The 22,359-nt window shown below is 36.2% G+C and overlaps 1 protein-coding gene across 3 annotated transcripts; it reads right to left on the reverse strand.

Moving 5' to 3' along the window:
• Nucleotides 1-76: 76 nt before the first annotated feature.
• PPP2R3C (protein phosphatase 2 regulatory subunit B''gamma) lies at nt 77-22,294 on the reverse strand. Of its 3 annotated transcripts, none has more exons than XM_065906561.1 (13): nt 22,109-22,294; nt 19,208-19,335; nt 15,182-15,286; nt 14,141-14,253; nt 13,638-13,735; nt 12,728-12,798; nt 9,729-9,861; nt 8,467-8,522; nt 8,314-8,389; nt 7,139-7,275; nt 4,733-4,870; nt 2,566-2,625; nt 77-785 (listed from the first exon to the last, which is right to left on the reverse strand). In XM_065906561.1, the coding sequence occupies exons 1-13, from the start codon at nt 22,164-22,166 to the stop codon at nt 597-599; spliced, it is 1,362 nt and encodes a 453-aa protein (XP_065762633.1). In that variant the 5' UTR covers nt 22,167-22,294; the 3' UTR covers nt 77-596. The 3 variants fall into 3 exon arrangements, with proteins under 3 accessions (XP_065762633.1, XP_065762635.1, XP_065762636.1); XM_065906563.1 differs by having other exon boundaries at nt 22,019-22,109; XM_065906564.1 differs by lacking the exon at nt 22,109-22,294 and adding an exon at nt 21,083-21,908.
• Nucleotides 22,295-22,359: the final 65 nt, after the last annotated feature.

Below are 22,359 nucleotides of genomic sequence, written 5' to 3' on the forward strand. Positions count from 1 at the left end.
TAACAAAAATTCTTAACAAAATGGAGTTAAATTTTGTGAAATGTAACCCTGGTGCTGGTTAATCAAGCTAGACAGATTTTTTTTTTATATCAATGATTTTAATTAAAGTAAAATACTAGAATACTTCTTATTGAAATACTCTATTAAAATAAATATGTCCAAATACTTCCCAGAAATGAAATGACCCTTCTCTGATGAATGAGGAATTCTGTAATCTTTGATATACATAATATTTTAGAAGAAGATTCAAAGTTAAATGATAAAATTTAAGTATTCAAATTCTTAATGACTAATGTCAGAAATATTCCAGGGAAACTTCCTTTATTTCTAAAGATTATGTATATTTAAAATGGACTCCTACTTTCACCAGATCACACCTGCCATATCTGAGCTAAGTGTAACCAGAATTTACTGCTCCTAATTTGGTCCCATTTCTTCCAGACCACTGCAGCCAAAATTCTAATAACCAGAACATTTGCTGTGTTCTGTAGGCATATGAAGTATTTTATTTAGACTGTTTCTAAGGATTCTGTGTCAAAAGATTTACATGCAGCATTCAAGATTACTTTAATGAATACAGTCTAGTCTTTGAGAGGTCATGTATCATCAAGGTCTGTAGAGTTTTCATTATCATTTGCAACAAGTGCTTCTCTATTCTCGTAAGTCCAAAAGCCATTCAGATCAATTAGAATAGTGGTGACTGTGTCTCCTTGATTACTGTTGATTAAATCCTGGAGAGAGATTTTCAAAGGATCCTTTGGTTTTACCATGTCAAAGATTTCATCCTGCAAGAGAGGAAGGAAAAAATACAATAAAATTTGCTATCTGATTCATTTAATTTCTGTCACACAGTGATCCAAAATTTAGGGCTAGCACTTAAGCTTATGTAAAATTTTTTTGTTCTCGTTTTTCCTTTTTCATTTAACAGGCAATCCATCTCTTTTCTATATACACAGAATTTTAGTGGAAGATTCCTTAGGTAGAGGCATACCTTGAGGATATTTTGATTTCAGTCCAGACCACTGCAATAAAGTGAATATTGCAATAAAGCAACTCATGTGAATTTTTTGTTTCCTAGTGCATTACAAAGGTTTATCTTTACACTATACTGTAGTCTGTTAAGTGTACAACAGCATTATGTGTAATAAAATGTACATACCTTAATTAAAGAATATTGCTATAAAAAAGAATGCAAACTATCATTTGAGCCTTCAACAAGTTGTAATCTTTTTGCAACAGTAATGTCAAACATCAGAGATCAACATATAGCTAATAATAACAATAGTGAATGTTGTGAGAATTACCAAAATGTGAAACAGAGACACAAAGTGAGCAAATGCTGTTGGAAAAATGGCACCAACAGACTTGCTTAACTAAGGCTGCCACAAACCTTCTATTTATTAAAAAAAAATTTTTTAAAGGTATGCCTGTATGTTTCTTATAAAGAAAGTGAAGCTCAGTTAAAGCTACATAGCTAATTAGTGGCAAAACTATCTAATGTATTGTTCTTTGAATATGTGGTAACTGCTTATAGTTTTCTGTTGTCTTCTAATTATGGATAAAGCAAGGCCTTGATTTAATGCAGATTTGGCTCAAAGTAAAAACTTAAAATGCTTTCAAGCCAAGACAGGGACAAAGCTTCATTTCCAATAATAATGTCAACGTTTTACTCTGGACCTGGAATGGATGGGGGAATATTAAAGAATTAGTCTTCCACAATGACACTAAATGGTGATAAAAATAACTAGAATAGATGGAAGAACCTTTTCTATATTATTAAGTGCACTATAAGATTACTTATGGGGAATCAGTACATGTTTTCTAATCTGCTTATAGTAAAACCACTCTATTTAGTAGTATTTAAATTACATTTTTAAAGACTAGAACAATTCAGGTAAATGTATGACTTTTTAATCTGGTGTGTATGTGAAATTTCCCTTTCCCCGTTGGTGGCAGTATAAAATGACTCATTTTTAAATTGCCAGTTGCATAGTTTCAAATTTGTCTCATTTATATTAAACCGACATAGCCTTTTATTATATTTGGTTAAAATGGGATGGGTTATTTTATTACATTACTTCACCTGAACCAGTACTGGATACCCCCATGTGTTTTACAGCTGATGAAAGTCTGATTACTAAAAGGTTAAGTAGTGGCATGTGTTTCAAATAGTAGTTTTCATACAGTAAGATTGATGTCTCCTTAAATAATACCAAAGCAAGCAAGCCCTCTGGAGTGGACTAAAAAAGTGCCTGAACCTAAACAGTTTGCCCAAATTCAGTTTATGGTGGAACAGACTGCCAAAAGATACAGGCTGTACTGATTCTCTTAGTTTGCAATCTGAATGAACGCTTCTAAGGAGAAGACAAGACTGACAACTGTTAAAATGTTAAACTGTGCAAATCATCAGTCCCATTATGTCTCAGTCTCTGATGACTTAAATATTAATTCAGAGCAAATAACTGCAAATACTTGGTTCAGTATATTGTAAGTTGCTTTCAGGTAAAAACTTCATTTAATACAAATTATCTGCTGTAAATTACGTAAATTAAAGAAAAAAGTAACCTTGACGTCTTGAAATGAAACAGGATCCTGTCCATGGATTTTCATTAGTTCTTGTATGGCCTGTATTTAATAGAAATAAATCCTAAGACAAAAAATAAAATACACAACATTCCCTGTCCTATTCCCATGGCCCCCTTTCTAGTTCTGTTTCCTATCCTATCAGACCATAAGTCTCACTGTTTTAACCATCCTTGCCAATTTTCTCAAATTCCTTGACCTTGCTTTATACCTGTTGAGCAAAACCTAAGCACTGGGTGTAGTCATCAACTTTTCTAGACCAACACATTAGCTATGGAGAACTTCATAAGGAAAGTATACAAGAGTACAGATTACTATTATGTAAGATTACTATTATGTAAGAATGGTCTCCAGCCCCAAACAGGCCTGAGAACATGGCCTTGCAATTTTGTTATGACCTGCTCCTCCCATGTTCCAGGAACGCTGTTCACACCTTCACATTCTTTAAGGCACCCAGTCTCCCACCTCCCCTCCCACCCTATACTTCAGATTCTTGACAGAAGAAAATGGAGGTAAACCTCCCTCAAATTATTTTATGAACTTTAACAAAAAAAAGACTGAAGAAACTGCGGTGATCCAGCTGGACTAACAAATATTTTAGGTGGGAGTCATTCACTGGAAAATGTGGAGGCTCAAAATTCTTGGAAAATAATCAACGAAACATGTTCCGTGTGCCACTCTGTGGTTCACCTGATAGCAGTGTGCACAGGGCACCTCTGCAGCTACGGGAACCCGAGTACACGCTCACCTACGGGAGCAGCGGACGTGGATGAAGTGATCTAGAGTGCATATGCGGGCCTAGCCTTGTCACCGGGATACTGATGCACAGAGGCTTCACACACCGCCAGGCTCGGCACCAGTAACTTTACCTCAGCCCATACAACAAAGTCTAAAACAACTGTGTAAAATACTTCCAGTGTATTTAATAAATAAAATATCATAAGAGTAGAAGATACTTTAAAGAAAGAGTTGTGAAAAGGGATTGAGTAGTTTGAAAGATATATTTACTGTGTTTTCCTAAAACTGAATTTTCATTTAATAGGTCTGCTTAAAGCAGGGGCATACTGATGATGGGTGGTATTAGATTCTCAGATTAGTCATGGATATAAGTCCATGTGGCATTCAATTTTTTAAAAATGCGTCCTCATACTGGATGTAATTTATTTTATCCTTATAATAATCTGTAGTCATTACTACCTAGAAAATCATAAAGCCTTCCAGGGAATTTAACATGAAATTATGAAATATGAATATACTCTGAAACTCAGAAATCAGACAAAGTTATTTTAGGAGTATCACAAAATTTTTAAATGGTAAAAAAAAAAAGCTTCCGGGGAAAATGGTTTATGACAAAAATGTGAAAATTTTGATTTCTATTCTTTTAAAAAAATGTCAAAAAGAAAAAAAAGAAGTCTTGTTACCATTGATCTTAACCATATAAAAACCAGATGGTCTTCTGAAAACTAGCTATGTGGCAATGGAGTGGAACAGTACAGTACAAAACCATTCCATCAAGTAGAAAAGCCACCATTCAAACTGAGGAATGATTTATCTTAAAAGGGTGGACATTCCTACATTTACACCTGCTACAGCTGAATGCTTATCAGATACAATCAAATTCCACTTCAGAGCTTATCATACTATTCTCTGAGACCACCTATGGCACAGAAGAAGTATTTCAGCAAAGCTGTTTCACACTGAAAGGTGAATTTTAGCCAACTTTTAAATTTATATTTGTTATAGCATAGCAATTAAAAGAATTTAAAACTACCAGGTTGGCAAAACTTCTGTGGAAAGGAGTTCCCTTTTCTGAACATGTAATTAAGGTTTCTATAGAATTTGACATACTAGTTTTTGATCACCAAGAGCACAGAATTTCTCAGGCATGTTTTTATCTCCACTGGTTAATAAGCCTGACATGTATTTATACACTTTTAAAGTATCTTACAACTAATCAAATCAGCACTGATTTAGCCCATTTATATTTTCAAAAATAGAAAAACCTAAAACCAGACTTATTTCCTTCTGAAATGTGTTATATAAACCCTTTTGCTAAATTTAAACACCCCAAGTTAGATAAAATTGTCACTTGGTAGATAATTTAAACCAAGCTGTATAACAAACATACACTTACACAAATGAGACTTACCCTAAAGAAATAATTAAGGGAAAAGACATTCAGATACCCTTTGTTCTCAATGTCAAGTAACTTAAAAATATACTGCAGAGCTGCAGGTTCTTTTCGGTTTTCTAATGCAAGAACAAAATCCAGGTAGGTCTTATAGTCCTAGAAAAAAGAAAATGATGTTCATTAGAATCCTTATTTATAATTTGTAATTAACTTTTCAAATGAATGTCTGATGATTGGAGGCTATTTTGTAATCAAAGATGGCAATTTTTTAATATGAAATGAGAAATTCATATTTAACTATACTTAATGTTGGTTTCTAGGAATTCTATACACTGCAGTTAACCTGTACAGACAGTTTTGGGGGGCACAACCAATTTTCTGATAAGATTTGCTCTGTTAAATCATAATTTTCATTCATTAGGCTTTTGAAATGGACAGAAGAGTGACAGGTATTGTGTATTGCCGCTAAATTTATATTTTCAGTTCAGTGTGGTTGTCTGAAATAGTTTGAAATTTTAATTCAGATGATTTCCAATAAGTCATTTTTTTCCCCAATAAGTCATCTTAAGAATGCCAGATATTCTACTGTGATCTGACACTGTTCTCATCCAAAAGGAAGCAAAAGAATACAAATGAAGGTTAAAAAGACATGAAGAGAACAGAAAGCTTTTTCTACGAAAAAAGTGTAGTCACAGATTACTTTTTTTGCATGGTTAAAAGAAGTAAAGTACTTCAGAGATTTTCACTTGGGAAAAAAATGTTTATAATCTTGGAAAGGAATTTTTTAGGCTAAGATTAAGAATTCTTTTCTGATAAACCATGTATAAGAGCTAGAGATGCAGCCTTGGTCTAAACTCCACGCCTAACTGTAGCTTCTGATTTTCTTTATTCATCACGTCACTAGTATGCTCCAAGCTTCTCACTGTTTAGGCAGCTGTGAGAGTCATGAAGCCGTTTCTGTGCCTTTCCCCTCTTTTCTTTCAGCAGTTGGTTAACAATGGGTATCATTTAGAAAACTGTTATTGAAGCTAATGATAAAACCTAAAACCCTGATTCTCTGCTGACAGTATGACCATTTCTTAAGCATCATTGGTTTGAAAAAGTTATCAGATCCTTAACACATATTTTTAATAGCAAGAATGGTGACTTAAAAATGCTATTTAAAAAAAAATGCTATTTAGAATTTTCTTCTCAAGTATATATTTTGCATTGTTGTGATAAAAGGACAGACACATGTTAGCAAATCTTTAGCTACTAAGGTAGTCACTTAGAATAGAACCTGATTCTTAGATTTAAATCATGGCATATATGGTACTATATCTGACCTGGTAATTCAATGAGTGAACCATCTATAGTCAATAGAATTTACCTGTTTTGCAGATTTTTATTTTTTTTTACTAGCCCACAACATTCCTCTACAATAGGTGCACCAACAATGAAATGAACAAAATAGTAAAAATTTCTATTTTTCCTGAGTCCATAAGGGAAGTAATGTTTTTAAGCAAATTTACCGTAAGATCAAAGACTCCGAATATCAAACAATTTGATCAATTCATACTTCTTAAGATACTGTTATACACTGACAAGAAAATACTGCCGTATCACATCAAGAAAAAGGCTTTTGAGATTAAATATGGACAGAGGTCCTAAACAGGCATTTTTCTGAAGAAGATATCAGATGGTCAACAGGCACATGCAAAGATGCTTGATATCACTAGTCATTAGGGAAACACAAATCAAAATTAATGAGATCACCTCACACTGTTCAGAATGGCTACCATCAAAAGAACTAATGATTTCCCTGGCAGTCCAGTGGTTAAGACTTGGTACTTCCACCGCATAGGGCATGGGTTCAATCCCACTAAGACCCCACATGCAAAAACAAAAAATCAAATAAACAAATGATAACTAAAGTGTTCAAGGAGGTGGAGAAAAGGGAACCCTCATGTGCTGTTAGTGGGAATGCAAATTGGTCCAGCACGATGGAAAACAATATGGAGGTTCCTCAAAAAATTAAAGATAGAACTATATGATCCAGCAATTCTATTCCTGGATGTTTATGTGAAGAAAATGGAAACAGTTATTTGGAAAGATACGCACCCCAGTGTTCACAGCAGCAATACTTACATAAGCCAAGATATGGAAACAGCCTAAGTGTCCATCGACAGATAAGTGGATAAAGATGACATGGTATATATACAATGGAACACGACTCAGCCATAAAAAGAACGAAATCTTTACACAGGGAATATAGTCAATATTTTGCCAGAACTTTGGTATGTAATCTATAAAAATATTGAGTCACTATGTTGTATACATGAAACTAATACAACATTGTAATTCAACTATATTTCTATTTTTAAAAAGGGCTTTTGGAAATTGTGGGAGTCTAAATTTTCAAAACTCAGAGGTTTAGACTACTACCATTTCTCCATCATAAGTGAGACACTCCTGGAAAACACGGTCTAAGAAGACATTGGTCATGGTTGCTGTTCCGTAGCGGGAGAGTTCTTCTTTACTGAGCATGCCATTGTGGTCCTTATCAAGGTTCAAATACTGGCCTTGGGAAGAGACAATAAAAAGACACTTATGACCAAAAGAAACAAAAAGTTATTTTTATTAATATTTTGATTTTTAAACTAATTTTGTTACAGTCACAGTAGACACCTGCTATTCCTTTAATCTCTATCAGAACAATGTTAAGCCAGAAACCAGTCGAAGAAAGTTCACCATGCCTTTATGCTACTTCACTTACATTATCTGTTTTCAGTTTGCAACCTTTAGAACTTTCCTAGGATTCTAAATTAGATGGAGGGAGGGGGTCAACCAACATAAAGCACTGCAATGCTGGCACTTGAAAGCAGAGGTCAAGGTTGCCAAAACAAGTCAGATCACTCAACAGAACAGTGTAACAGACTAATGAAACTCAAGAAAAAAGCAAACCAGGTCCAAAGACATCCCTCTGTGGACCCTAGAGCAGCATTTTATCACAATGCAAGTTCATAGGTGACGTTCATATTAATGTTCCTGAGTCAACAATAGTCAAACCACATTCCTTATGTTATATTAAAGTGCTAGAAATGTATTAAATTAAGAGTCACAAAAATATAAAACACTGGCAGTTTGCTGTGCAGCAGAGCTTGGCACAACATTACAAATCAACTCTATTAAAAATATACACATATACATATATACAAAATGTTGGTATTTAAACAAGTAAAATTTGGTAATCTAGAATAGAAACTCTTAAGGAAATTAGAATACTTTGATCTTAAGGTAAATTGTGCTGTGCTGTGCTTAGTCGCTCAGTCGTGTCCGACTCTGCGACCCCATGGACTAGCCCGCCAGGCTCCTCTGTCCACAGGGATTCTCAGGCGAGAATACTGGAGTGGGTTGCCACGCTCTCCTCCAGGGGATCTGCCCAACCCAGGATTTGAACCCAGGTCTCATGCAGTGCAGGTGGATTCTTTACTGCCTGAGCCACCAGGGCTGCCCTAAGGTAATCAGGCTATGTATAAAACTGTCCTTTGAATAGAAGTTAATGACACATTTACTAAGGAACAGATAATTCAAATTTTAGCATTATGATAGAAACATACCATACACCCTTAGGGCAGAAGGAGCAGAAAACCAATTTGTTTCTTGACTCTCCTTGGATAGTTCCTCATCCCTTAACTAGATGAACACAGAGACATAATTAGAAGACAGCAACTATCAAATGATAGAATTAAGTAATTTAAAAATATACTTACCTCCAATAAATCATCTAGGAAGCTGCATGCTAAAATATCTTGAATTTTTATCTTCCCTTTAAAGAACAGAAACACAATTACTTAATTTTAAAAATAAGAGCAACTCAATTTTATAAAAAATGTTTTTTAGAAAAGCAATCACACAATTGGTATTTTAAAGCTTCCTAGCTCTCATGTTCCAAAGTCCTTACTATATATTGTTGTTAAAAGGGAAATCTGCAGAGTATAGTTAATAAAATCTCATATAGACATGTCTACCTATATACCACCAAATATATATCCAATTGATAAATTCCAAAATTACATTGATACAAGATTCCAAAAAAAGTTGAGTTAATTTTTTTGGTGGTTATGGATATGATACTATTAGTAGTCAAATGAAGAGACTGTCTCCCAATTTCCTTTGGAGGTTCTGGAATAGAAAACAATATAAAGCGTGGTTAAGAGTAGAGAGATGGGATTTAAATACCATTTCTAGACATGCAATCTATCTAAGTCCCAGCTGCTTTACACATAAAATGTGGATAATAATACCTTCTTTATGGAGTTGAGAAGGAAATGAAAGAATCTATGTAAACTGCTTAGCACAGTACTCGGTACATAATAAACAGTCAAAACTGTTGGCTACTATTTTGTAAATTTCAAAGGGAAAAGATGTGTATGTCTGTAACAAAGGCATTTAAAAAAGACTGACAGCTACCCCATACTGTGATGGATTCACACAGCTGCACTTTCAAGGACCTAAAAGAATCAAGGACTTTGGTTTGGGCCTTCTGTCCCTTCCTCTGTCCCAGTCTGGCAGGTTAGGACAGTTGATAGAGTGTACTGTTAAAACATGAGGCAAAATTTACAAATCTGATCCTCATATAGAATGGTTAACTTGAGAATGAGAAAAATACATTATGGCTAAACAGTCCTTCTATCTCCCAATTCATATTTTTCATCAAAAAGAATAATTCTCCAGTATATTACCCATTAGGGCTAGCAAATATATCAACACCTGGCTTCTTTAAACTGGAAAGAACCATAGGTCACCTAGTTGATACTTCATTTTAAAGACAAAGAAATTGTAAATGGTTATGTGACATGCCCACTGTCACATAGCTGATGGTGGCTGGTGCAAGTAAATCAAAAGATCTATATATCGAAATATTTATGTATCAGTGGCAATGACATGTTATGAAAATAAATTACATTTTAAAGACTTAACTCTAGTTATTGAGATTTAGAAAATATCTAAGTTAGATAAGATTTTCTTTTACCTGTTCTTAGAGGGTCTAAAAAGAAGAAGAACTTCCGAACTGCTGTGCAAACGTAAAAGGAGTAAAAAGATTTTTCCAGCCCATCTAACTGTGGCAATGTAGGGATAAGTTCCAATATGTAGTTTTCTAAATCCTGAAAGAACAAAACAAAATACAATCTTACAGTGTTAAATGTCTGATCTTGGTTTTTCATTAGATACTAAAATACAGTTTCAGTCCTAAAATTATTCAGCATTGAAACTATAATAATGAAATAAATTTATAACTGTATTAGTGGTGAAGTTTTTTATATACACCATTTATTTACATCTTAATATATTTTTGAATAGGTAACACATTCTACATAGTTCCAAATACAAAAGAAACAAAAAAGTATTCATTGAAAAGTTTCCTTCCCACCTATTTCTTCTCCCCAGAGAAGAAATAAAACCTATATTATCAGTTTTTGATATATCTGTCCAAAGATAACCGATGCACATATAAGCCAATGCATATATATGTGTATTTCTTTTCCTTTTTTACACAGGATGTAGCGGCATACCATGAAAATTCTTCTCTATCTTCCCTTTATTATTTAGCAATATACTTTGCAGTCATTCCATTTTGGCTCTCAAAGAATTTCTCCTCTTTAAAATATAGCTGTGTATTATTTCACTGTATGAATGTACCATAATCTATTGAACCAGTCTTCTACTAATGGACATCTACACTGTTTATAATCTTTTGCAACACTAAAATACTATAGAGAATACACTGGCAGTCCATTGGTTAGGGCTCCATGCTTCCACTGCAAGGGGTACAGGTTGGATTCCCTGGTCAGAGAACTATGATTCCACATGCCACTCAGCATGGCCAAAAAAAAAAAAAATAATAATAATATACTACACGGGCCAAGGTAACTTTTCACTCCTAGATACTATGGGAGAATATAGGACATAACTTCTGTAAGTTGAATTGCTGGGTCAAAGCATGTGCACATTTATAATTTTGATAGACATCAGCAAACTTCACACTTCCCCAGGAAGGACATATTGACTTCACACTAACAGCGGCATCGTGAAGGCTCTATCAACAGCTTCCAAATTGTGCCCCAGGACTGATACACCAAGCTCACGGGGGTGCAGCAAGACACTATAAATTAAAGGAAACACAGCGACATCTATTGGATACTGCACACCATGTCACCATGGGCTAGAGCTATGAATTCAAGGTCATTCACATTTCAATCACATTAGATTGAAATTTATTCCTTTTGATAACATCTATTCTTGCTCAGACGGTATATAATCTGCCCACAATGTGGGACACCTGGGTTTAATCCATGAGTCGGGAAGATTCCCTGGAGAAGGGAATGGCAACCCGCTCCAGTATCCTTGCCAGGGAAGAATACTAGAGTGGGTAGCCCATCCCTTCTCCAGGGGATATTCCGACCCAGGAATCAAACTGGGGTCTCCTGCTTTGCAGGTGGATTCTTTACCAGCTGAGCTACTAGGGAAGCCCCTTGTTACTCTAACCCTTGCTCATATGCTCTAGACACACTGGCTTCCTTCTGCTTCTAAAACAGATCAGGTTTAATTGTGCCTTGGGGACACTGAACTTGCTATTCCCTTTGTACATTTTCATAAGGCTGGCTTCTTTCTCATCCTTCATGGCTAAAAGTCAGTCACTAGTTCAAAGAGGCACCTTTCATCTTATTTAAAATAGTTCCCCAACCCCAGTCATACTCTTTCCTAGGACCCTATTTTCTCCTTAGAACTTGTCAGTCTTTGAAATCATATTGCAGATAATTTAGTGTCTGCCTCCTCACTCTGTTAGGAAAAAAGCACCGTATTATACATAAAAGTAAGGCTTGACAATGTACCTAGCATAAATTAAATGTTTGGTAATTGCTTATTTAAGATTTAATAGTTGAATGAAAGTTTGCCTATACTACTCAAATTACAGATGTTGGCGCTGGAAATCACTTATCTTTTATATAAGGGAGACACAAGTCTGGTTTCAAAAGGCAAAGCACCAAGGTTAGGAGAGAGGTTTTTTTTCCTTTGAGAGAAATGTTTCCTTTCATTGGCAGAAGGGAACATTATTACCTTTTAAACACAACTATAGAGATACACTGTTGCTTTTTTCTCCCTTCTCCCCATCCCTTTAATTTTTGTTTCCATTCATGGCAAGAGGCAAGAAGAGATAAGTTTTGTAAACCAACTAATGGCTGACAAGAATCCTCAGAGCTATAGAAGTATTCCAATATCTAACCTGAATAAGTATCAACAAATCGTTAATATATCTTTCTTGCTATAGAGAGATCGATAGAACCAAGAACCTTTTACTGTCAAGTTTATCTTAACCTTAAAGGACAAGAACAGTACTGTGGCCCCAGAAAAGTTTTTAAGTGTAAATGTTCAGTATGAGCTAACAGATTCCATCTATATAAATCTGAATAAAACAGGGTGCAACAAATTATAACAGGAAACAAACTATAAAAGGGAATCTGCATTTCTTTAAATCTTATATTTGAACATATATCTAAGTGAATAATTATCCTGGTTCATATTTATGCATAACTCCATTTCCCTTTTATATAGTTGGGGAAAAAGCCTGCGCTGAAAAGAAACATGTCCATATAATTAAGATAGTTACACTTCCAAGAAAAATAATGATTTGTATCATGAGGCTGTAATATAATTCTTTGCTGATAACCTGGCCTAACAACATTAGTACATGTGTGTATGTGTGTGTGTGTGTGTGTGTGTCTGTGCATGCTCAATTGCTCAGTCATTTCTAACTCTTCACAACCACCTAATGGGTAATAAATATCCTCTTGGTAACTGACCTTACAACCCAAACCTACAGGTGGGAATACAGTCACATTATTTTTCTTATATTTCTTAAAAAAGGAAAAACTCCTTGCCCTTACATTATCTGTAATCTCAATATCCAGTGATAACTATTATTTAGCATTTTGGTGTCTAGAGTAGTTATGAAAGTAGGTTAATACTTACAGATTCCCGAAGATACCCTTGTCCAGCAACATCATATAAACTGAGTCCTATTCTTGTTTGATGAAGCCAAACTGACAGTAAATGAGAAAATGAAATATAATAATTATTAAGATCTACCCATTAGTATATGTATTCATAAAAAGAGATAAAATTAGAAGGATAAGCTAATTTAATAACTCCATAAACATATATTTTCTCACTTATACTATTCATTAATCCAAAAACTGTTTGAAATAAATATACCATAGAATTAACTGCAGATATCAACAATTCTATCGTGCCTAAAGTGACGTAAAGTTGATGCTCTTGAGACTCCCAGTGTTCCACCAAACAGGAGTGTAACGTTATGCCTTCAGTGAAGGAGATTTTATTCTACTGAGGTTAATTACTGCAACCAAATATCAGTTAAAGATGGTACACACAGGATTTGAAAAGTCATTATGAAACTTATAGGAATCATAACAACTCCATGTTGTTTAATAAAAGCTCCTTCAGTATGCGGCTACAATTTTGAGTTTGAAACTATCCTCTCAGGCAACTCAACCTGTAATATATTGGTGAAATAAAATTATCAGTGAATTAAAATATTTCAAATAACAATCCATTAAAATTCTTGGTTCAGCTTTTGATATATCTAGTTAGCTAGCATCTTCAGAAGAGGTTTTTGTTTTGTTTTTTATAAATTTTTTGTAATAGTGAACCCAAATGTATGGTAGAAAATTTCAGCTCTAGTAAGTTCCAGGAGAGAATCATAATAATAGGAAAATAAATCTTGGTCAAAAGACAAGAAATTCTGCTATTCAAGTTTAATAAAAGACATGTTTGACATGGAAGGGATATTATAAAAGCAAAGACCCAAATTCTTGATTCTCAGATAGAAGGAGTTGAAGCAAAATGAAAATGGAGTCACCTTTTCTCATGACATAATTAAAGAACTGCATGATGGAAATTCTTCCATAAGAATCTGTATGAAGGAGTTTAGCAAAGACTTTTGCTGTGAAAAATTGCCTAAGAAGAGAAAATAAATGTTAAATCATCTGCCAATAAAAAAAATGACTTCTATATGATTCAGCAGAAAATAGCATAAATTCAAACAACTAAAAATCAAAGTAGAAGGAAAAAATCAAAGTGAGAACGATAGTTCAAAACTTAAAATATTAAGTCATACATCTTTAAATTCTATTGCCTTAAGAATGAGGGACTATAGTGTTGTAAATAAACTATATTATTTCTTTTAACAACTTTATACCAATGTAATAGTCTTGACTATAAATAATTTTATTAAACTTTATTAGTTTAATGAAAAGTTGACTTAAATGATCATATCATTGACTTAAATTTTCATTAACATTTATTTGATGCATTTAAAATGCTTAATGTAACATACTCTTAAGTTAATTATATTATTCTTACTTGCACTTTGGTCCAGCTTTTTCACCAACCTTTAAAAAATTTTCATAATTAATCATTGCTTCTTCTCCAATCATGGGTGGTGTCTGGTGCTTGTCCAGCAAAAACCATAAGTTCTTAGGAGAATTGCAGAAATTTTAAGAAATTTAAGATGTTATTATCAGCAAAACAAAAATTTAAAAGAATAGTTTAAAAATGTGTTATTTCCATTAAAATGATAGACTACTGTCTATCACTGGGGCTTCCCTGATAGCTCACTTGGCAAAGAATCCACCTGCAGTGCAGGAGACCCCAGTTCAATTCCTGGGTCAGGGAGGTCCACTGGAGAAGGGATCGGCTACCCACTCCAGTATTCTTGGGCTTCCCTTGTGGTTCAGCTGGTAAGGAATCCACCTGCAATGTGGGAGACCTGGGTCTGATCCCTGGGTTGGGAAGATGCCCTGAAGAAGGGAAAGGCTACCCACACCAGTATTCTGGCCTGAAGAATTCCATGGACTGTATAGTCCATGGGGTCACAAAAGAGTCAGACACGACTGAGCGACTTTCACTTTCACTGTAGGGTCAAACTGCAAGGGTTAAAATGCCAGCCCTGTCTGTAATCTTGGATGGTGGACTTAAGCTTCCTGTGTTTCAAATCTCATTGGTAAAGTAGGGATAACAGTCCCTACATCATACAGCTATATGCATAAAAGAGGAACTGTATATGAAAATTTTAGAACTTAGTAAGCACTATATAAATGCTAGCTATTTTTATTATGTTATTAGTAATCAAAGGATAATAGAAGATGATATTCTTCTTAATATGACTCCCTACAATAGTGGTTCTCAACTTTGGCCTCACAATAAAATTACCTATGGACTTAAAATACAAGACAAAACTCTCCTTGGGACACATACGCTTTGCAGTTGATTCTGGTGGGAACCATCACTTCAGAGTCTGTGCTTTCAGCCACTCTGCACTACTGTCTCCATGCAGGCACCCTGGGATCCCACATGACACACGTAGTACAAATAAAAAATGGCCAAGAATTATTCCATTCTTACCTGTAATTCTTCATTATCCAATAGTTCCCTGCTTTTCCTTTGCAGAAAGACAGCTCTGGATTCTTCTCTTAATTTCTGTAGTAAGACTTCATCTTCAGCTGGCAGCTAAAAATACACCGCAGTTAACTTCTACACTTAAATTCTAGACTATTGGATTATGTAAAATGTATCACTTCATGGCAAATTGATGGGGAAACAATGGAATTAGTGACAGACTTTTATTTTTTGGGGCTCCAAAATCACTGCAGACGGAGATTGCAGCCATGAAATTAAGAGATGCTTGCTCCTTGGAAGAAAAGCTATGACCAACCTAGACAACACATTAAAAAGCAGAAATATTACTTTGCCAACAAAGGTCTGTCTAGTCAATGCTATGATTTTTTCAGTAATCATGTATGGATGTGAGAGTTGGACTACAAAGAAAGCTGAGCGCCTAAGAACAGATATTTTTGAACTGTGGCGTTGGAGAAGACTCTTGAGAGTTCCTTGGACTACAAGGAGATCAAACCAGTCAACCCTAAAGGAAATCAGTCCTGAATATTCATTGGAAGGACTGATGCTGAAGCTGAAGCTCCAATACTTTGGCCACCTGATGCAAAGAACTGACTCATTGGAAAAGACCCTGATGCTGGGAAATTGAAGGCAGGAAGAGAAGGGGACGACAGAGGATGACATGGTTGGATGGCATCACCGACTCAACGGACATGAGTTTCAGTAAGGTCCAGGAGTTGGTGATGGACAGGGAAGCCTGGTGTGCTACAGTCCATGGGGTCGCAAAGAGTCAGACACAACTGACTGACTGAACTGAACTGATCCAGTCTAATAAACTATGTATGCTACTGTCTCAGAACTACTTTTTGTATCTCAATTTTGCTTAACTTCAAGTCATCATTTATTTTAAAAGTTAATTTAACAAAAAGAGATCCACAGAGAATTCAGTGATCAGCGAGGCCAGTTCTGCCAGGAAAAAGCTAACCATCTAGCCCAAGTTTCTTTTTTTTTGATCCAGAGTTTACTTAAAAATAAACACAACATTTAGTTCATCGCAGCACTGTTTATAATTGCCAGGACATGAAAGCAACCTAGATGCCCATCAGTAGACCAACGGATAAGGAAGCTGTGGTACATATACACCATGGAATATTACTCAGCCATTAAAAATAATTCATTTGAATCAATTCTAATGAGATGGATGAAACTGGAGCCCATTATACAGAGTGAAGTAAGCCAGAAAGATAAAGACCAATACAGTATACTAACACATATATATGGAATTTAAAAAGATGGTAACGATAACCCTATGTGCAAAACAGAAAAAGAGACACAGATGTACATAACAGACTTTGGGACTCTGTGGGAGAAGGCGAGGGTGGAATGCTCTGAGAGAATAGCATTGAAACAAGTGTACTATCAGGGGTGAAACAGATCACCAGCCCAGGTTGGATGCATGAGACAAGTGCTCAGGGCTGGTGCACTGGGAAGACCCAGAGGGATGGGATGGGGAGGGTGGCGGGAGGGGCAATTGGGATGGGGAACACATGTAAATCCATGGCTGATTCATGTCAATGTGCGGCACTACAATATTGTAAAGTAACTGGCCTCCAACTAATAAAAATAAATGAAAAAAAAATAAACACAACATTTAGTATATGTCCACAATATATCAAACATCAATACACGCATTCTAATTTAATCCTACTAGCCCTATGAGATGGATTTCATCACACTCAATTTAGAGGTAAGGAAATCAAGAGATGGATGACTATCAAGAAGGCATATGCAGTTAGTCAGTCCCAGACCCAAGATTTAAATCTTCGGACTTCCAGTCTATTTTAATTTTTTATGAGTTGTTTTCTTTGGTTCTCTGTTCCCCTCTGTCCTCATTTCCCAATGTTAATGACTTGCCCAAAGTTGTGCAACTAGAGTAATAAAACTTGCGCCTGGGTCTTCTGACATCAGGGATTCAGTGTATTTTATCTTCTCCGTCTCATTTCCATTACTGGGTAGTTAGGTTATCTCTCCCTTAAGTAGACTTCAATGCTACTTCCTAGTGACTGCTAGGAGTAAAGTACTATGACAGATAATCAACGGAAGACAACCATCCCCAAACTAAACGTATCAGAGTGTGTCATGCTCTTACTTTCCTTTATGACCCACCACTTTTTCTATTTTCTCAATGCAGCCCAAGTTTCACTTTATATTCAGAGAACATTGTTCCCAGTGTAACCTTAGACTGATACAGAATTAAATCAGGACTAGCTGCAGACTGACTTTTAGCCAAGTATGCCTGGTGAGATTGAATCACCTTACTTCTCAGAGACGGTCAAGCCAAAGTCTATTAATTGGCCTCCAAGGCAGAGGTTCTGCTTATTGTGGTGATTTCCCTAAGCTGGGCTTTAAGATGACTCATCCCAACAACTTCAAATAATTCACTTTGAGAATTTCTTCTTTCTTTTATGTATCTTTGCTCCATCAACTAAAGCTGTGTAATCCATAATCCAAATTCGGGGCTATGATTTTACTTTATTTCTAAGAACTAAGATGCCATCCTTTCCCATCAAAGAGGACGGAGAAGGAATAAGCATTAGGAGGTGAGGCTGGGCTTGAGACAGGGACTGTGTGCCAGTGGCTAGTCAACCAGCTAACAAGCCAAGGACAGAAGTGGTGACCAAAGATGACAGGTAGTTTCTCGGAAGCAGTGGAGTGGAAGGAGAAGAAGAAACCAGGGAAAGAACATCCCACAAGTCCACATCTGCAGACCAGCAACCATTTGGGATCTGGAAGAGGTCAGAGAAGAGACAGAAATGGGGGAAAAGGGGATTCCCTCAGAAACCACAAGGGGACATCTGGTATTGGAAATACAGGAAAGTGAAGTCCTGGGAAAGGAGTGATGTCAGCATCTGAAGGCTGTTTCTGGGTTAGTAAGATAAAAATTTCACAATCCTGATTACATGAGATAATGAATATAAAATGTTCTGAAGTAGGTGGACACTCAATAAATGTCAATTCCCTTCCCAATCCCTCAGACTACAAAAAATTCTCAGTTGTCTAACTGCCTCTGATTAAAAAAGTATGAAATGCAAAAAAGTAAAAAGAAAAGTATGTATGCTGTGACCTTATTTTTGTTAAACACACACATATAAAAATCTTTATTTATGTCTCTGGCATTAGCTGTTTTTTCTCTTTTCCACAACAAATGTGGAATAGTCTCATAATTTTTCAAAGGTTGGGAGACAAAGTATTACAAAAAAGTTTCCAGTAAAATGATTCATATAAAAAAAGTCTGTACTTGAAGAAATCAGTTAAAATTATCTGGATAATTCACTTATATCAATACCTCACTCCTTAATGCAAGTGAAACATAACATTTACTTTCTTTGCAAATAATGTTATAATGAATTGAGTTTAGAAGGCAACAGGTTTAAGAAACATTCAGCTAAAATTCCAAAGTCAACTTTATTATGGTAGCTACACTTTCCAGAATACTAAATAGGTCTTATTCTTTTCAGTAGCCTTCGATTTTAGCTGTAAATAGCTTTCTAAAAGTCTTACTGTTTTATCTACAACCCTCTTCAAAGCCTTCTTTACCATTTTGGCACAAAGAAACATATAATTAAGTATAACTCTTAAAGTTTTCCTCTCAATCTGTTTTTCAGTTTAGCCTTGAGCAAAACATTTTATACCATATGAGTAAAAGACAAAAACTGTGACCAGCCAAGTAAATCTAAGTCTTATAGAAAGCCTAACAGAATCCAATAGAATACCACAACTAATATTCATAATAAAAACTAGGAAGAAAGAACTTTAAAAGAGTGGCAAGTAACAACTTTGTGTTCTTATACCAATTTATATGAAAAACTAAGATTTAACCAGGTCAAAAATAATAAGGTCAACTATAATAAAACAATATACAAAATTTTAAATATAATCAATTTATCTGTTTATAAAGTAAAAGATTTTTATCCCATTAAAAAAATTATACTTAATTTATAAACTCTGCAAGACATTTGCTTAGATATCACTTACCCTGTAATAAAACCGAGGAATGGTCTTATAGAATTCATTTGTGTTTTTTCTACCTCCTTTCCATTCTGAGTAATACTTGGTAAATAAATCCATTTCTTCATCTTTTAATTCTTGTTCACTTTTTTTTTCTGGTAACAAAACAGATTAAGGAGGGAAAGAACTTTTAAAATCAGACAATATTTTTTTTCAAGACATCTATACACTATGCTCTAATTATAGCACAAAAAAGGCCTTCACAATTGTGTTTAGATACTGAGCACCTATTAACTTTCTCAAAATATCAAGAATCACTATCTTCCACTGAAATAGCCTCTTCTACATCTTCAACCAGTTCTCAGGTGCTCCCACTTCTTCTTATCACTGTACTTGTCTCTTCCTCAAGTCACTGCCTCTCTTATAGACCTGACATGTTCTAATTCATTTAATCAAAAGTACTCATTGAGCACATACAACTCAGTATAAAAAAAAAATCCAATCAAAAAATGGGCAGAAGATCTAAATAGACATTTCTCCAAAGAAGACATATAGATGGCCAACAGGCACATGGAAAGATGCTCAACATTGCTAATTATTAGAGAAGAGCAAATCAAAATTACAATGAGATCTCACTTCACACCAGTTGGAATGGCCATCATCAAAAAGGCCACAAATAATAAAAGCTGGAGAGGGTGTAGAGAGAAGGGAATCCTCCAGCCCTGGTGATGGGAATTTAAATTGATATAGCCACTATGGAGAACAGTATTAAGGTTCCTTGGCAAACTAAAAATAGAGTTACCATGTGAGCTAGCAATCCCACTTCTGTACATATATCTTAAGATAACTATAATATGAAAAGATACGTGCACTCTATAGTTCATTGCAGCCCTATTTACAATAGGCAAGACATGGAAGCAACCCAGATGTCCATCAACAGATGAACAGCTAAATATGTGGGGGGGCGGGTGTGTATACACGCACACATACATACATACAATGGAATATTACTTAGTCATAAGGATGAAATAATGACATCTACAACAATAAGGATAGACTTAGAGATTATCATAATAAGTCAGATAAAAATAAATATCATACTATATCTCTTATATGTGGAATATTTTTAAAATAGATACAAATAAATTAATTTACAAAACAGAAAGACTCAGACATAGGAAACAAACTTATAGTTGCCAAAACCTCACTGCACTTCATCCTCACTGAGATCTTTGATTCTATGACTTATTTTCTTAAAAGTTTTCCCTCTTCCTGGTCTCACTTCCTTCTCAATATGCCTGTAGTTGTTTTCCTGAAACTCTTCTGCCAGCATTTCTGCTATATCTGGATTTGCCTTGTTTTTAATAACTGTGTTGGAGAAAACTGCCAAATTATGTAAACATTTGGTCCCACAAATTTATTTCATGGTAGTTAACAACTCAGCTTCTCAAAACCACCAATACATATTTTATTTGCCCCTAATGTCCTCTTGCTTATTCCTCTTGGTGATTGACTGTTCCAAACTTTCACCTCAAACTTGCTGTGTTCATCCTCAAAGGATGAGAATCCCACTCAGCTCACTAACAACTGAGTATACTGGGCATGCCTGGGTCCTCAGTCGCTTCATCTATGTCTGACTCTTTGTGACCCCACGAACTGCAGCACGCCAGGCTCCCCTGTCCTTCACTCTCTCCTGGAGTTTGCTCAAACTCCTGTCCATTGAATCGGTGATGTCATCCAACCATCTTATCCTCTGTCACCCCCTCCTCCTCCTGCTTTCAATCTTTCCTAGCATCTGGGTCTTTTCCAATGACTCTATTCCTTGCATGAGGTGGGCAAAGTATTGGAGCTTCAGCGTCAGCATTAGTCCTTCCAGTGAACATTCAGCGTTGATTTTCTTACCTTACTATTTTCCTTCATCTTACCACTCTTCTTCTAACTCCTTATTTCCAACTCAGTGCTACCACGATCAACTGAGCCCAGATCCCAAGAGTCACTCTCATTCTACCATTCACTTATTCTAGGGATATACAAGTATATGTGTGAGTGGATGAGTGCATGCACACATGCCTCTTTCCAGAGTCAGGGATACTGAATCTCACTAAGATAAAACTGAACAACAACAACAACAAAATTTGAAGAAGGTATACAGATATCCAGGCAGAAGAGCATTCCAGGGAAAAGAAACAGCCAGTGCCAAGGCACAAAAATGGGAGTATGCCTGGTGTATATGCAGGGAAGGGGCAGGCAGCCAGTGAGCTACAGCAGAATGAGCCAGAGGGAATAGCAGATGAGGGAGAGCAGAAAAAGGAGTAGATAGGACATACTGGAGGACTGGAGGTTTGGGAGGTGAGAGGACGAACTGCCTTGGAGTGTAGGAGAGTCAATGTCTAGGGACACACGAAAGAAGTGTAGTTGAGGACTGAAACATGTACTTTAGGTTAGTGGACATGAATCAAAAGTGAGACAATTCAGCTGCCCTGGATGGAGGTGTAGAATAGGAATGATAGTTTTAACCAGACTGATTAACAAACAAGTGTGAAGTAGAGGGAAAGAGACAAGGAAAAACGGCTTATGAAGTCTAAAACGGGCAAGGAGGGAAGTAAAAAGAGTGACAATAAAAAGGCGGTAAGAGCAACGGAGTATAGGTTCCAGTAGGATCGAAGGGTTGTTGGCGCCGCGACTTTGAATTATCCCTCACAAGTCTAGGTCAGGACCAAGCGAGTGTCTAGGTAGCTTTTCATTTCTGCAAATCCCTTCCCAGAGAAGTGTAGGTCAAACCCCTCTGGATCGCTGAACCACATCCCAGTCAGCCTCTTTAGTCAGGAGAGGTTTTACCAAAGGTGCTGCTCCTCCCCATCCATCATCCCCCCAGCTCCCGGTGTTTGGGGCCAGGATCTCTCAGCGGGCGGCTCCTCCCAAACTCACTGTTTGGACTGGTGCTGGGCGTCGCTAACCGCCGGCGAAGAATTTCTTTCCAGTCCATGGCTGATTCCGGCCCACCAGTTCCCGCATTTGCTGTTTACTAACCGCTCCACCCCCTGCCAGCTCCGGCGTCAACGCCGCCCAGTCCCGTAAAAAGTCATGAAGGCCGCGTAACCGCCATCTTGGACGCGGGCGGAAGTGGGGTAAATCGATCCCAGAGGCCACTGCGGAGAATACCACGATCTGGCTAAAGC

Source organism: Muntiacus reevesi, chromosome 15, assembly GCF_963930625.1.
Source record: "Muntiacus reevesi chromosome 15, mMunRee1.1, whole genome shotgun sequence".
In the NCBI taxonomy this organism is placed as follows: domain Eukaryota; kingdom Metazoa; phylum Chordata; class Mammalia; order Artiodactyla; family Cervidae; genus Muntiacus; species Muntiacus reevesi.